This window comes from Peromyscus leucopus, chromosome 8b (genome assembly GCF_004664715.2).
Source record: "Peromyscus leucopus breed LL Stock chromosome 8b, UCI_PerLeu_2.1, whole genome shotgun sequence".
NCBI classification, from domain to species: Eukaryota; Metazoa; Chordata; class Mammalia; order Rodentia; family Cricetidae; genus Peromyscus; species Peromyscus leucopus.
The window spans coordinates 92,098,497-92,114,361 of NC_051086.1; the positions used below are offsets into that span (position 1 = coordinate 92,098,497).

At 49.8% G+C, this 15,865-nt stretch overlaps 1 protein-coding gene across 2 annotated transcripts; it reads left to right on the top strand.

Moving 5' to 3' along the window:
- Positions 1-33: 33 nt before the first annotated feature.
- On the top strand, positions 34-10,973 carry Nt5c3b (5'-nucleotidase, cytosolic IIIB). Of its 2 annotated transcripts, XM_028862304.2 has the most exons (9): positions 34-141; positions 258-356; positions 933-1,002; positions 1,086-1,132; positions 4,262-4,347; positions 5,095-5,184; positions 7,308-7,470; positions 9,163-9,363; positions 10,464-10,973. In XM_028862304.2, the coding sequence occupies exons 1-9, from the start codon at positions 130-132 to the stop codon at positions 10,596-10,598; spliced, it is 903 nt and encodes a 300-aa protein (XP_028718137.1). In that variant the 5' UTR covers positions 34-129; the 3' UTR covers positions 10,599-10,973. The 2 variants fall into 2 exon arrangements, with proteins under 2 accessions (XP_028718137.1, XP_028718135.1); XM_028862302.2 differs by lacking the exon at positions 10,464-10,973 and having other exon boundaries at positions 9,163-10,457.
- Positions 10,974-15,865: the final 4,892 nt, after the last annotated feature.

Here is a 15,865-nt window from a genome sequence, read left to right on the forward strand (position 1 = left end):
CTGAGCCTGCCTGGAAACGGCCGGCCCGCCCCTCCCAGAGCGGCGCTGCTAGAGCGAAGACGACGCCTGCGCAGTGAGGCTGCGGGGGCGGGCGCCGTCTTCGGAGCCGCCCACCAGGCCGTCGGCGCGATGGCGGAGGAGGTGAGGCCTCGGGTGGGGAGCGTCCCGCGTGGCGGGATCGCGGGCGCGGGGAGGCCCGGCTGCACGGGGGCCCATCGCGGCGCTCGGGTCAGCGGGTCCCTCGGGTCTCGCGACAGGTGAAAAGTCTGATGAAGGCCACGGTCCTGATGCGGCAGCCCGGGCGGGTGCAGGAAATCGTGGGCGCCCTTCGCAGGGGCGGAGGAGACCGCCTGCAGGTACCGGGGCGCGGGGGCACGGCCGGGCTGGGCGGCGGAAGGGTGTGGGTCCCGCGGCCTTCCCGCCAGAGCCGGTGCGCACGCTGCGAGCCTGCGCCCCGGAGTGGGCATGGGCAAACAGATTGGCTCGCCGGGGAGAGAGAGCCCACCTGTCCCAACAGCCAACTCTCAAAGTAGTCAGATGTGGTCGTCCTGCTTGGTTTCAGAAAGCAGATGAGATGGGTCGAGCCTGGCTGCCCCACTACCCTAGGCTAGCTGGCTCCACAAGAAGTTGAGGATGGGGAAGATCCATAAAGGTCGGGAGGCACTTTAAGAACGAACCAGTGCATTTGAGAAAGATGCCATTGAGACTCACCCACACACTCGGGGGACTTGGTTTTCCTCAAGGTTAACTCGTGTACTGACACAGAATCACTTCTTTCCTTACCCTCGCTGTCTCTCCACAGCCTTGCCAAAAAAAAAGGCTTTGCTGCTGACTGGGTAGTGGCTGGTTAGACTTGTGGTTAGCCCAGGCTGAGGCAAGGCCAGGTGGGAAGGTGCCTACTCAGCCACCATAACCTCTCTTTGGTCTCTTAGGTGATTTCTGATTTTGACATGACCTTGAGCAGATTTGCTTACAATGGACAGCGATGCCCCTCTTCCCACAGTAAGTCTCATTTCAGCCTTCCTTGCAGGGCTCACGATGATAACTGCTAAGGAGCAAGTAAAGGGAGTTTTGTGTTTTTTCAGATATTCTGGATAACAGCAAAATCATCAGTGAGGATTGTCGCAAAGAGGTGGGTCACTCCCTTCTTTGCTCAAAAATGGCTCTGGTACTCTTCCGGGGTTGAACCACAAACTCCGAGACAGAAATCTTAAGAAAGTTTATTCTTTAAACTAGTGTGGATTATATGCCTATAGTTATTTGGCAGATCAAAGCAGGAGAATTACAAGTTCAGGGTCTGCCTGGGCTCCAGAAAGAGTTCAACGTCATCCTGGGCAACTTAGTGAGACTCTACCTCAAAACAGGAAGTTTGAAAACGGAAGCAGGGCATAAAGGAGGCCAGGTGGTGATGCTGCACACCTTTAATCCCAGCACTCTCCCACTCCACCCCCCACCAAAAAAAAAGAAAGAAAAGAAAAAGGGCAGCTGAGCAGCAGTCAGGAGAAAGAGGCAGGTGGATCTCCATGAATTCCATGCCAGCCTGTTCTACATGGCAAGTCCCCAGGCCAGCCAAAGCTACGTAGTGAGACCTTGTCTCAAAAAGAGGGAGTCTGGGACATAGCTCACAGGCAGCTCATCAAGCATTCCTGAGGCTCTGGATTTGCTCCTCAATTGTGGTTTTTTTGTTTGTTTTGGTTGTTGTTTGGTTGGTTTTGTTTCTTTTGTTGTTATTTTTTTAAAAACATTATTCCTGAGCTGGAGAGATGGCTCAGAGGTTAAGAGCACTGACTGCTCTTCCAGAGGTCCCGAGTTCAATTCCCAGCAACCACAACCATCTATAATGAGATCTGGTGCCCTCTTTTGGTGTGCAGACATACATACAAACAGAACACTGTATACATAATAAATAATAAATAAATCTTTAAAAAAAAAAAGAAAGAAAAAAATTATTCCTGTATAACTTGTTATAGTAAAGTAGGTCTAGTTTTCTTATTAGGTTTATTTTAATTATTTCATTTTTGTTTATTTTGGGGGGCATGGGTTCAAGACAAGGTTTCTCTGTGTAGCCCTGGCTGTCCTGAAGCTAACTCTGTAAACCAGGCTGGCCTCAAACTCACAGAGATCCACCTGCCTCTGCCTTCAGAGTGCTGGGGTGTGCACCACCACTGCCTGGATTATTTTTTAATTATTTAAAGTGTGTGTGTGTGTGTGTGTGAGAGAGAGAGAGAGACAGAGACAGAGGCAATCAGTATTATGTATTAAAATCAATCCATGTGAATCTATTTAATGGGTAATGAGGATTTATTAGGATATAAATTGACAGGCTGGAGAGATGGCTCAGAGGTTAAGAGCACTGGTTGTTCTTCCAGAGGTCCTGAGTTCAATTCCCAGCAACCACATGGTGGCTCACAACCATCTGTTATGAGATCTGACACCCTCTTCTGGTGTGAAGGCAAACATACAGACAGAACACTGTATACATAATAAATAAATACATCTTTAAAAAAAAAAAAAGGATAAATTGAGGAAATACACTTACGAATACAGAACAGAGCAGAGAGCTGAAGTTGTCCTCTGATCTGACAGGGAGCAAATCCACTTCGCAGGCAGTAGGGAGGAGGGACATGTGTCCCTTCCCCCTTTCCTTATAAAAGGCATCGTACAACAGCAAAAAGCATTACCTCCTTTGGGCCCTATGGCCCAACGTCATGGGCAGAGCAAGTACCACTACACAGGTGCCCTTAGAGGATCCTCTGGAACTAGAGTTAGAGGTGGTTGTGAATTGCGTGATGTAGGAGTTGGGAACTGAATTCTGGTCCTCTGAAATAGCAGTATGTGCTCTTAACTGCTGAACCAGCCCCTGAGTCTAGTCTTTGTACATGAGAACAGCTTTTTCCTATTGGGACACTCTTGAGACACGATGATTGAGACTTACTGCTAGCTGGCATGAGACTTGAATGCTGTATCTTACTGAACAATCCTCTACTCCAAAAGGTAGCTAGAACTATCCTATTACTGTTTCTGTTCAACATGTGAGAAAACAGGTGTTTCAGGAGGTTGAACAACTTGCCCAAGGGTCATTCGATTGAGTTCCATGCCTTGGTTTTGCAGAGACTTTGTCCCAAACTCTTCCCACTATATTGTGCCATGTCCTTGATGATGTAACTTTCTGGTAAGGGAACAGATATCGAGAGCGTTCTGAATGGATGTTAATTCATTTCTGTAAGATGTGTTCAAATACTGAGAAGCCAACTCTAGAGCCTTGGCCTTCGGTTTACTTGGCTCCAGGTTTTGGCCCTGAATGGCCACTCACTAGTGCAGAGCTAGGCTACACTGTTATACATTACTGAGTTCATTCTTTTTTTTTTTTTTTTTTTTTTCGAGACAGGGTTTCCTCTGAGTAGCTTTGGTGCCTTTCCTGGAACTCACTCTGTAGCCCATGCTGGCCTTGAACTCACAGAGATCTGCCTGCCTCTGCCTCCCACGTGCTGGGATTAAAGGCGTGCACCACCACTGCCTGGCCTGACTAGTTTTTATTACTATTATTTTACTTCGTGAGTACCTGGCCACATGAGTGCCTGGTGCCCACTGAGGTCGGAAGAGGGTGTCAGATCCTCCAGGACTAGAGTTGTAGACAGTTGTGAGCCACTATGTGGATGCTGGGGATTGAACTCTGGTCCTCTATAAGAGCAGCAAGTGTTCTTAAGTGCTGGGCTAACTCTCCAGCCCCCATTGATTTTTTTTTTTTTTTTTGTAATGCTGAGGATTGCACTCCAGGCAAGCTCTCTGCCAACAAGCTGCATCCCTGTTCCCACTTCTTGTCATGCCTCCACCCCCACCTCCCCACCCCCTGTGTATGTATGTATATGTTTTGATTTTTGAGATGGAATTTTACTGTGTAGCTTACGCTTGCCTATGTGACCCAGGCTACACATCTATAATCCCCCTGTCTCCTCCTTCCAAGTGCTGGGATTATAGCATGGGCCACCAAGTCTAACTCATGTTGAGGACTCTTTAGGCCTCATTCTCGGGGTGGGTGACAGCAAGTGATAGGCTCTGCGTAGGCAGCCGTACTGCAGACTGTGTATAATAGGTAAGTGTGAGCAGTCAAAAAGCACGAGGAGAAGACTGAGTTTCATAAATGGTGTATTCCCACCTGAAAACTCTCTAGCGCGAAGCTGCATCCTTGAGGTGGTTTTCGTCTTAACTGGGGGCCGGGGTGATGTGCACTAATGACCTTTCCCCTCGTTGACTGTCCCAGCTCGCGGCGCTCTTTCACCACTATTATCCCATTGAGATCGACCCACACCGGACCATCAAAGAGAAGTTGCCTCATATGGTACAGTGGTAAGTGACACCGACAGGGAGGAGCTCCTGTGATTCAAGATGGAGTGGGCCAGCATGACCAAGGCAACTTATAGAAGAAAGAGTTTTTGGAGGGAGGGCTTACAGTTCAGAGGGTGAGCTCATGACCATCGTGTCAGGGAGCATGGCAGCAGGAAGGCAGGCGTGGCTTTTGAAACTTCAAAGCCCCCCCTCCAGTGACACACCTCCAGCGAGGCCACACCTCCTAATCCTTCCCAAATAGTTCCACCAACTTTGGAGTGCATTCAAATATATAAGCCTACAGGGGTTATTCTCGTGCAAACCACCACAGAGTTCCAGTTTATAACCTGGGCACGCAATCAGACTGCAAAATTCCGACAGAAAAAACACCACTAGGCATGGCTGGTGGTGGTGCATGCACATCGTCCTAGCACTTAGAGGATGGGGGTAGAAGGATCGAGGTTTTTCTTGGCTGCATAGGAAGTTGTAGGTTAGCCTGCGCTACACAAGACCCTGTTAAACAAAACCTGGCATCCCAGGATAGAGCCCTAGGTCCCTATGGAGGAGGGTTCTAATCTCCCCAGTCCACATCTCGTCTCCCTCTCCCTTCATTTCCTTCTAAGGATCTCGTAAAGTCCTTCAGGAGATGCCTCTGTGGGACAGAGTGTGCTCATTTCCCTAGCGAGTACTACCAGAGGGAATAAAGGACAGGGCACTCGACTTCCTGGGGTGACTGGGACTTGGGGTGTGTGGGTTGTCTGTTCCTAGGTGGTCCAAAGCCCACAACCTCCTGTGCCAGCAGAGGATACAGAAGTCCCAGATAGCGCAGGTGGTTGGAGAGTCCACCGCGATGCTCAGGTAAGCTCCTTGCGGTGAAAGCATTTCCACCGGACTAGTTAAGCACCTCTGTGGGCTGGGGTGTGGCTCCCTGGTTAAAGACGTTCCTGGCATGCTGGAGGCCTGTGAATTCCATCCTCGGTATTGGAAACCAAAAATAAACGTGAAAGCCGGTCTGCAGCTGTTTCCCCCGGGTGGAAAAGGCTGGGCAGGGTTGAGTGGAGTCAGTGGCTGGGAGGAGGAAAGGTGGCCCCGGAAGCCATTCGTTTCACTGGGCTGCTGTGCAGAATGGCCAGGCCTTCATCTCCTCAGCCCAGCTCCTTTTAAATGATGGGTTAAAAGCAAGCAAAAGACCCCACAGCTCTGGACCCTCTGGCTGCCTGGCATCTTTTTATTATTATTTTTTTTATTTTAATTCATTTTGGTTTTCTGAGACAGGGTTTCTCTGTGTAGCCCTGGCTGTCTGGAGCTCACTCTGTAGACTAGGCTGGCCTCGAACTCACAGAGATCCTCCTGCCTCTGCCTCCCGAGTGCTGGGATTACAGCCATACATCATCACCTGGTTTATATATGAGGTCTTGCTTGTTGTGCTGGTATTGAACTCAAGGTCTTGAGCAGGCTGTCAAGAGCTACTCAAGAGTTAAACACACAGACCTTAAAACACTTTTTTAACATTGTTTTATTATATTTTATGTATATAATTGTTTTGCATGCACCTGTGTATGTGCACTGCGTGTGTCTGGTGCCTGAGGAGGCCAGAAGAGAGAGTTGGTTCCCCTGGAGCTGCAGTCATGGATGGTTGTGAGCTACCATGTGGGTTCTGAACCCAGGTCCTCTGGAAGAGCAGCAAGTACTCCTTAAAGTTACTGGGCTGTCTCTCCAGTCAGTCCCCCCAGTTTTTTGTTTTTGATTTTAAAGGAAAAAGCTGGTGTGGTGGCACATACCTTTAATCCAAGCACTCAGGAGGTAGAGGCAGGTGGGTCTCTTGAGTTCAAGGCCAGCCTGGTCTATATAACCAGTTCTAGTTCCAGGCCAGCCAGGGTTATACTGGGAGACCTTGTCTCAAAAGATGTATGTGTGTGTCCCTATATTTATGTGTGTGTGTGTGTGTGTGTGTGTGTATGTATGTGTGTGTGTATATATATACATATATGTGTATATATTACACTATGTATAAACAAACAACAAAAAAAGAAAAATTAAAAAATTACTCGCCCGAGGTGCTAAGATGGCGGCCCAGTTGGTAAAGTCCTGCCTCATGAGGCATGCAGACCTGAGCTCCGCCTGCAAAGCTGGGTGTGGTAGAATGAGTTCAGAACCCCAGCACTGGGGAAGTGCAGACAGGCGAATCCCCGGGACTGACTGGCCAGCCTAAGCAGTGAGCCCCGGCTCCCGGTGAGAGACCCTGTCTCTAACCCAAGTGTGGGTCAGTGAGGTGGCTGGCCGGGTAAAATGTTTGTCGTGCCAGCCTGACTACAGTGATCCCAGACCCATGTAAAAGTGGAGAGAGGGAGCCGACTCCACGGATGTTCTTTGACCACATGTGTGCCATGGTACGTCTATGCCCATAAACATACAACAATAAGTAAATTTTCTTTTAAAGACTTATTTATTTATTATGTATACAGCATATATGACTGCAGTCCAGAAGAGGGCACCAGACCTCATTACAGATGGTTGTGAGCCACCATGTGGTTGCTGGGAATTGAACTCACCACCTCTGGAAGAGCAGCCAGTGCTCTTAACCTCTGAGCCATCTCTCCAGCCCGATACGTAAATTTTCAAAAGTGAAAGTAAACAAAATGGGCATGGTGGCGCACGCCTTTAATTTCAGCACTCAGGAGGCAGAGGCAGGTGGATCTCTGAGTTTGAGGCCAGCCTGGTCTACAGAGTGAGTTCCAGGACAACCAAGGATACACAGAGAAACCCTGTCTTTTAAAAAAAAAAAAAAAAAAGACAAAGATAAATGGCTCCTGAGGAAGGACACTCAAGGTTGACTTCTGGCCTCCACACTTAGGTCACGGGTAGACATATAACCTGCACATACACATAACTAATAAGATATAAAATGCCTCGCCCAAGTAGAAAATGAAGTAGCAGTAGCGAAGGGCCATGCCGTTCACCATTCTTTGATCTCTTTGCAGGGAGGGATATAAGACGTTCTTCGACACACTCTACCATAACAACATTCCTCTTTTCATCTTTTCGGCGGGCATTGGCGATATCCTGGAGGAAATTATCCGGCAGATGAAAGTGTTCCACCCCAACATCCACATTGTGTCTAACTACATGGATTTCAATGAGGATGTGAGCCACGTCTCAGCCGGGCTGCAGGAGAGAGGGGGGGTGGGCTGTCAGCCTGGGGGCCTTTTCGCGTGGCCAGCTGGCCTCTTTGCCCTCTGGTGGGCAATTTTAGTCCAGTTCCCCCTCTCTTTCCTTGAGACAAGAGTCTTGCTACGCTACCCAGGCTGGCCTGGAGTTCCTAAGCTCAGTCAGTCCTCTGGCTCCTGAATGGCTGGAACTGTCATGGCACTTGGCTTCACGAATTCCTTGCTTTCTTTTTTGTTTTTTGAGTCAGGGTCTTTCTATATAGCCTTGGCTTTCCTAGAACTCACTGTATAAACCAAACTGGCCTCAAACTCACAGAGAACTCCCTGCCTCTGCCTCCTGAATGCTAGGACTGAACCATTCCTTGCTACATCCAGGCTGTGTGTTACTTTATGTTATATGCATTGGTGTTTTGCCATGGGTACTGAAAGCCAGAGGTGAGTGGTTCCAGCTTACCCAAGTTTTCACTTCTCAGTGGGCAGCCATGATGGCACATGCTTTCATCCCAGCACTTGCAAGATGGAGGTAGCAGACTTAGGATTTCAAAGCCAGCCTCACCTACATAATGAGTTCAGATTCACTGGGCTATAGGAGACCCTGTCTCAAACAAAATCAGTGGTGAAATTTTGTCACTGTTAATGGCCTACAGCCAAGTGCTAACAACACACATGTTTTTCAGATGAGAATCTGACCCAGGCCTTAAGCAGAGCCTCTGAATGGTTCCTGCAACCTGACTCCGCAGCATTTGTATTATAGGCTTCCACCAGAATGAAGATCAGGAATACCTATGGTCGTTATTTAAAACAGGAATTACAAAGTTCTCCTAGAAAAGGCCAAGTGGTTTGGGCCTGGAGGCACAGGCCTGTGATCCCAGCTGCTTAGGAGACTTAAGGCAGGAATTTGAAAGTTCAAGACCTGCCTGGCCTGAGCTGTAGAGCAAATTCAGGGAGAGCCTAGAAAGCCTGGATAGAAAAAGATGTGTCTCACAGTGAGAACTGGGGCCAAGCAAGGTGGTGGACGCTTTTAATCCCACACTCAGGAGCAAAGGCAGGGGGATCTATGAGTTTGAGGCCAGCTTGATCTACATAGAGAGTTCCAGGACAGTCGGGGCTGCATAGTGAGACCCTGCCTGTCTCAAAACAACAACAAAACAAACAAACAAAAAGAGAAAACAAGAAAGAAATAGCATAGCGGCGGCACACGCCTTTAATCCTCTCATTCAGGAGGCAGAGGCAGGCAGAACTCAAGTCAGCTAAAGCCACATAGACTGTTCTCAAAAGGAAAAGGAAAACGTTGGAGGTGTGGCTCAGTGATGCGGTGCCTACGTGTGTAAGGCGTGTGCTAAGTCCCAGTGCCTTCGTAAGAGGCCAGCTGTGCACACTTGGGCCTCTGTGGGCCTCTGTCTTTGCTGCGTCTCCCCTCAACTTCGCCCTCACCTCCCAGAATGCAGCCCAAAGCAAGACACAAACAACTGAGTCTGGCTGGGTTCTGTGAAAACATTTATAACAGTAGACCAGATCTGCCCCTTGTGTCCTAGTTCCAGCCCCCCGTTCAGGCTCCAGTAAAGCTTTGCCGTTCTCTCTGGGTTTGGGAACTCTTTTTTTCCCCATGACAGGCCCATGTGCTACATGGGTGCCCTCGCCCTGCTCTCTGTCTCTTGGGGTGTTTTAGGGTGTCCTGCAAGGCTTCAAGGGCCAGCTCATCCACACCTTCAACAAGAACAGCTCCGTGTGTGAGAACTCCGGTTACTTCCAGAAGCTTCAGGACAAAACCAACATCCTCCTGCTTGGAGACTCCATGGGGGACCTCACCATGGCTGATGGAGTCCCTGGGGTGCAGAACATTCTCAAGATTGGCTTCCTAAATGACAAGGTGAGCAGTGGCTGGGCCTCCCCTCTGACTTCGGGATTCCTGCCCGCACTTTTGAATTCCTTTCCTGTGCTAGAAACTGTGGGAGGTATTAGGGCTGCAGAGGAGGGGCAGAGTTGTGTTCTTGGTCTCTCCCCCCCTCTCCTCTCTCTTTCCCTTCCTCCCTCCTCTCTCTGCCCCCCCTCGGTGTGTATGGGGAGCGGAGTAAAGGGGGAATTCGTGTATCCCAAGCTAGTCTCAAACTGTGTAGCTAAGGCAGACCTTGAACTTCTGACCAGCTTGCTTCAACCTCCTAAATGCTGGGATTACATGAATATGCCATCATACCATGATTTATGCTCTCTCTTTTGGTGTGTGTGTGTGTGTGCGCGTGTGTGTTTGCTGGGAAAGGAACGTAGACCCCGATAGATGCCAGGTAAGTACTCTATCACTGAGTTACATCCCAAAGCCTCGGCACGTTCCACTATGACTTGACCCAAGACTTGATAGGTCACTCCGCCCACACACGCATGGCTGTGCACTCTGCGCGTGTCAGTCCCCATTCTGGTCACACAGACACCGCTAACCCACTAAACTCTCACTTTGTGGGGTGACTCCTTAGTTTGTCTTGGAGGTGGGTTCTTGTTGCTGTTGTTGTTTTGGTTTTTTTGGATTTTGTTTTTTCCGAGACAGGGTTTCTCTGGCTTGACTGAGATGAGAGATGCCAGGGTTGAGAGCATGATTTTATAAAAGGAAGCAAAAACATCAGAGCCTGGCAGGGATGGACAGAGCCCAAGCCAGAAGGGCTCAGAGAAGGTGTCCATAAGGGTGGACCCAGCCAGCAGAGGCCGGAGCCCAGTGGACGCCAGAGCCATGTGAAGATGACGTGTGACAGCTGGGCGTTTGTCTGTAGTTGTTGTTACTGTCTGCTGGACACTGGCCGAGGGTCCGTGGTGGGAGCTCGTGCCCCTCATTGCCTGCCTGTGTCCTCATAACCTTGACCTCCCCAGGCTTTCACAGGAGAGCTGGGGGATGGTGTTTGCATGCCTCTACCCCAGACCCCAAGAGGCCTGAGAGTAAAAAGAGGGCCATTTGGGGGACTCCGCTCTGCTTCCCCTGGGCAGGTGGAGGAGCGGCGGGAGCGGTACATGGATTCCTACGACATCGTGTTGGAGAAGGACGAGACGCTGGACGTGGTCAATGGGCTGCTGCAGCACATCCTGCTTCAGGGGGACTGCATGGAGATACAGGGCTCCTGAGCACAACGGTGCAGGCCAGGCCCTGCCGGCAGTGACGAGGAGGGATGCCTGCCCACGAAGCCTCCTCTGTGAGCAGCGGCCAAGAGCTGCTGGGCCCTCCTCACCAGACTCCTTCCTTCCCCATGCCTTTGCCTTCCTCCTGCTAGGAAGAGGCTTGAGGGAGGCCCTGCCTGTGGGTGGGCAGCAAGCGTGCTCTGTGGCCCACAGCATGTCAGCCCTCTGCGGACCATCTAGTCCAAGGGCTCTTTCTAAGCAAGTTCTCAGAGCTGGGAATGCAGATGGCTCAGCGGTGAAAGGCCTGCATAGCATGTGGCGGGCCCTGGGTCCCTCCCCAGCACTGTAAAAAAAAAAAAAAGTAAAGCTGTACATCAGACAGATATAACGTGTGAGTCAGATGAAAATTAACAAAAGGGGGCTGGAGAGAAGGCTCAGAGGTTAAGAGCACCGACTGCTCTTCCAGAGGTCTGAGTTCAATTCCCAGCAACTACATGGTGGCTCACAACCATCTGTAATGAGATCTGGCTCCCTCTTCTGGCCTGCAGGCAAATATGCTGTATACATCATAAATAAATAAATCTTTAAAAAAAAAAAGTTAACAAAAGGACAGAGTTGTTCCAACTCATGGTGTGGGAGCTGGGCATACAGCCTGAGCCTTGGCCCTCAAGGCACAGGAACCCTTAGGAGACCTCTGGAACTCCACGGAACTAAGTTTGAGAACAGTGGGGAGGCTTAGAAATCCCATGTGAGTACAGTCTGAGTGTGCCTGCAGCCTGAATCCTGGAATAGCCCAGGAGTGTGTCTGTAGATCTGGGAGGGGAGCGATGGGAAGCTGTGATCCTGACCTGGCATGGGAACAGCCTTGAAACTTGAAGTTCAGCTGGGTTGAGGTTGGATACCCCCCACATACATCACAAAGGGTACATTTGAGTATGGATTTTCCATAGGTCCTTGGATCTTTCTTCCATTTTTTAGTCCAGTGCCACCAACATAATGAATGACCTGAAAGGAATGTTATTTTTTACTTTAATTCATGGATATGAGGGTTTTTCCTGCGTGGATGTATGTGTTCCAGGTGTGTGTGCCTGGTGACTGCAGAGGTCAGAAGAGGGTGCCAGGTTCCCTGGAACTGGAGTTGCCGACGGTTGTTATCCTCCATGTGGGCTCTGGGAACTGAACCCAGGTCCTCTGCAAGAGCATCCAGTGCTCATAACCACTGATCCACTGTCCAGCCCCCTTAAAGGGATTTGAGACCAGACCCCTGGAAAATTGCAGAGCCAAGCAGGAGTAATTGATGCACTAGTACCTTGCATATCAACTGTAGTTCCCATGCCTCTATTCTGTTCGCTCAGAAGAACGGGAATTCTCCAAAGAACAAACAGAAGAGCTGCTTCCTGGACCTCTTCTCTCATCCCCTTAGAGAAAGTTGTTCATACACGCTCCTGTCCAGGAGGCTGTTTATCCCAAGTGCTGTTACCTGCAGACCTGATGGGACGGGGAACCCAGGGCTATCAAGTGCCTGCTGAGTATGGGCGCCATCCTGGGCACGTAACACCCCCACCATTTCATTCTTGGTGACTGAGCAGAATCCCTCGTTGCAGGTGGGTAGCTTAGACGGGATGAATAACCTGCCTGGACACCATACCCAGGAGCCAGAGCCAAGTTCTGGGTACTTCTAGCCAAAGTCTTTGCCTGTTCTCCATCCGGTCGTGTTTCCCAGCTTCAGTTCAGGGCTCTCCTAGGTTCTGTGGGAGGGGCCTATGACTGTTCCAGAACCACAGGCGACTTGAGGAGCTTGCTGGAGGCTTTGGTGACAAGGAGTGCCAGTCACTGGCCTCTGGCAGCAATCATGTCTGAAACTCCTGGAGCATGTGTGTTAGTTTTCTGATACAGTAACAAAATACAGTAGTCAACTTAAAAGAGATTACTCATCGCTTGGGAGACTTCAGTCTGGGGACACTTGGCCCCACTGCTTTGGGCCTGTGGTGGCAGCGTCGTCACGGCAGGCACACATGGTGGAGGAGGCCCATGTGGTGGCCAGGCACAAAAGAGAAAAGAGACCAGGGCCCCACCGTCCCCTTCAAAGAGTACTCAATTGTCTGTCACTTTTCTGTTGCTGTGACAGAAAAACCGAGGCACTTAGAAATGTTTAATTGGGCTGTGGCTTCAGGTTGGAGTCCATGATGATGCAGGAGAGCCGTGGTAGCAGGAATAACAGCTTATAAAATGAGCCACAAACAGGAGGCAGAGAGCACCTGGGGGTGGCGGGGTGCTTTGGAAGCCTGAGAGCCTGTCCCTGGGACCTAGGACCTCCACGGAGGTCACACCTGATCCTTCCTGAACAGCACTACTAATTGGAACCAAGTGTTCAAATGTATGAGTGTGTGGGGCTCTTCTCACTCAGACCACCATGCCAGTGACTTAAAACCTTCCACAACCCCCACCCGACCCCCGTAACACATAAACCTTTTAATGGCACCCCGGGCTGGAGATCAAGCCTTAGGGGACACCTGATTCCAAACTGGAGCACTGGGCAAAGAAAGATGCTTAGGGACAGTTTGGAATGAATGCGGCCTTGTCCTTTTCTGTGAAGTCTCCACTCTGCACAGGGCGTCTCTGTCACAGTGGGCAGAGTGAGGCAGGCAAGTGAGGGCAAACAGACTGGCTTGGAGAAGCATTTCTCTCTAGGACTGCAGACATCTCTGGTCAGTTCTCTTTCCTCTGCAAGAGGAAGAGGGGCAGGTGGAGAGAGGAAGGTGGAAATGCTGCCGGACTGAGAATGGATCTGTGTCCACAACTGTAATCTGGCCTGCAGGACTGAATGGATCCGTGTCCACAACTGTAATCTGGCCTGCAGGACTGAATGGATCTGTGTCCACAACTGTAATCTGGCCTTTGGGGTTCTATTCAGTTCTTGAGCTCTGGGAGTTTTCTGAGGTCAGGGCCATTGTTTCTGCCTTTATTTGAGACAATAAGGTGACAAGGATCACCTCCATGCCTCTCCTGCAGACCATCTTCTCTGGCCATTGACCCTCAAGAGTCCAGGGCTCTTTGAACCCAGAGGTTAGTTAGGTTTGGTTTAGTTAGATTTGAGGGAGCAAACGGGAAGATCTCCATCTGGAATCTGTCCCTCATGAGGCCACAGCAACTGCCTGGCTTGTCCCCTTTCTGTCCCTGCCCTTGGGTTAAAAGCATTCTCCTGGGCTGGGGAGATGGCTTAGCCAATAACAAGTCCCGGAAGTTTGATCCTCAGAAGCCATGTCACAAGCAGCATGGCCCAGCATGCACCTGTAATCTCAGCTCTGATTTTCAAGCTACCTGATCTTTGACCTTCAAGTTCAATGAGAGACCCTGTCTGAAAAAAATAAGGTGTATGTAAGGGTCTGAAGAGATGGCTCAGCAGCCCAGTGTGGTAGTGCATTATTGGAATTTTCCCAGGGGCCTGCTCTGAGAAGATTCCTCCCAGAGTCCTGGGGAAGACTCTACCGCCGGAGGGGGGCAGGGGCGCGGGGAGATGGGTGTATCTGAGGGAGAAGAATCTAAGTACACTGGGCTCTTTTGTCCATCCACTTTATTTCTCTAAGACAAGATTCTGTCTACATACCTTCAGTTCCGTTCTCTCAGTTCCTCTCTGTCCCTTCTCTTCCTGTCCTCTCATAGCCCTAGTAATAACCAAGCTCTCATGTTCTCGACCTCACCCTCATCCTCCATTCCTTCATCCTCCATCTTTCCTTCCTCTTCTCCTGCTCTGACCCAATCACTACTCATCCAAAAACTCTGCCCTGTTCTCACTTCTCCCACCCAGACCAGGAAATTCTGCGTCAGCCTTCACTCCACCTGGTTATGAAAAAGCCCTTTTGTCCTGAGTCAATAGCTCTGGAATGCCACTAGGCCTGAAGGAAAGGGATGGTCTGAGCTTCATTTGCACAAGAAACAAAGCTATGCATAGATCTACAGTCCACCTGTCTTCTAGGCTCTGTAGGAGTGTTACCTAGTTCAGATCAGCAGTAGGCCTGAGAAGCTTATACTGTTCCCCATATGGCCTAGTAGTATATGAGCACATAAATTCATAGCAGAAGACAGCTGATATATTAAAAGCTGAATAACACCCAATATTCCCTGATATATGGCTTCCCTCTAGAAAGATTCCTCGACCTTTCTAGGTACAGCTTTATTATCACAGCTGAATCTCTATAATATATCCTGCAGCTTGCAGCACTGCATGCCTTGAACCCTAGCATTCAGGAGTGAGGGGCAGGCAGCTCTCTCAAGGCCAACCTGATCTACTTAGCAAGTTCTAGGACAGCTACAAAAACCGTACCTGTCTCAAAAAAGAGGCAGAGGAGAGATGGCTGTGGTTAAGAGCACTGGCTACAGAGACACGTGGGCTGGGGGCTGGGGCTGGATGGACAGATGTCTCCTCCACACCCACATCCCCTCCTATGTGTGCTTGGGAAAAAACTTCGGCTTTTTGTATGTTTTTGTTTTTCTGAATAAAAAAGGGTTTTGTTTGTTTAATTTTTTTGAGATGGTTTCTCTGTGTATCCCTGGCTGTCCGGGACCTCGCTCTGTAGATCAGGCTGGCCTCCAACTCAGAAGGCTGCCTGCCTCTGCCTCCCGAGTGCTGGGATTAAAGGTGAGTGCCACCACTGCCTGGCTGTAAAAAATGCTTAAAAAAAAAAATTAAAAAAAAAACTATTGCTCCTCCAAAGGACTGAGGCTTGATTCCCAGCACCCACATGGCAGTTCACAATCGCCTCCAACTCCAGTCCCAGGAGATCCAATGCCCTCTTGGCCTCTGAGGGCACCAGGCACATATGTGGTGTGTGGTGCACAGACCTATCTGCAGGTTAAACACTCACACATAAAATACAAAGAAATGAAGAGAGAGAGAGAGAGAGAAGTGAGGGAGCACATACTGCTCTTCAAGGGAGAAGGACACATTCAGTTTGCAGCATACACAGAGCAGGTAAGAAGTGGTTGTCACTCTGGTCCCAGGGGATCTGACACCCTCTTCTGGCTTCAGTGGGTGCCAGGCACACATGTAGTACAAAAGACATCCATGCAGGCAAAACATCCATCCATGCATGCACACACACATACACTAAAAGTAATAATCAGGTAGGGAGAGACTGCCAAACACACCAGATGTCAATCTCTGGCCTCCACATACATGTGAACTTGCACATATACACATATATAATATACATCATACAATACATAAATACCCTCTCTCCACAGGGCCCGCTGAAAAACCACCTCTGGAGGCC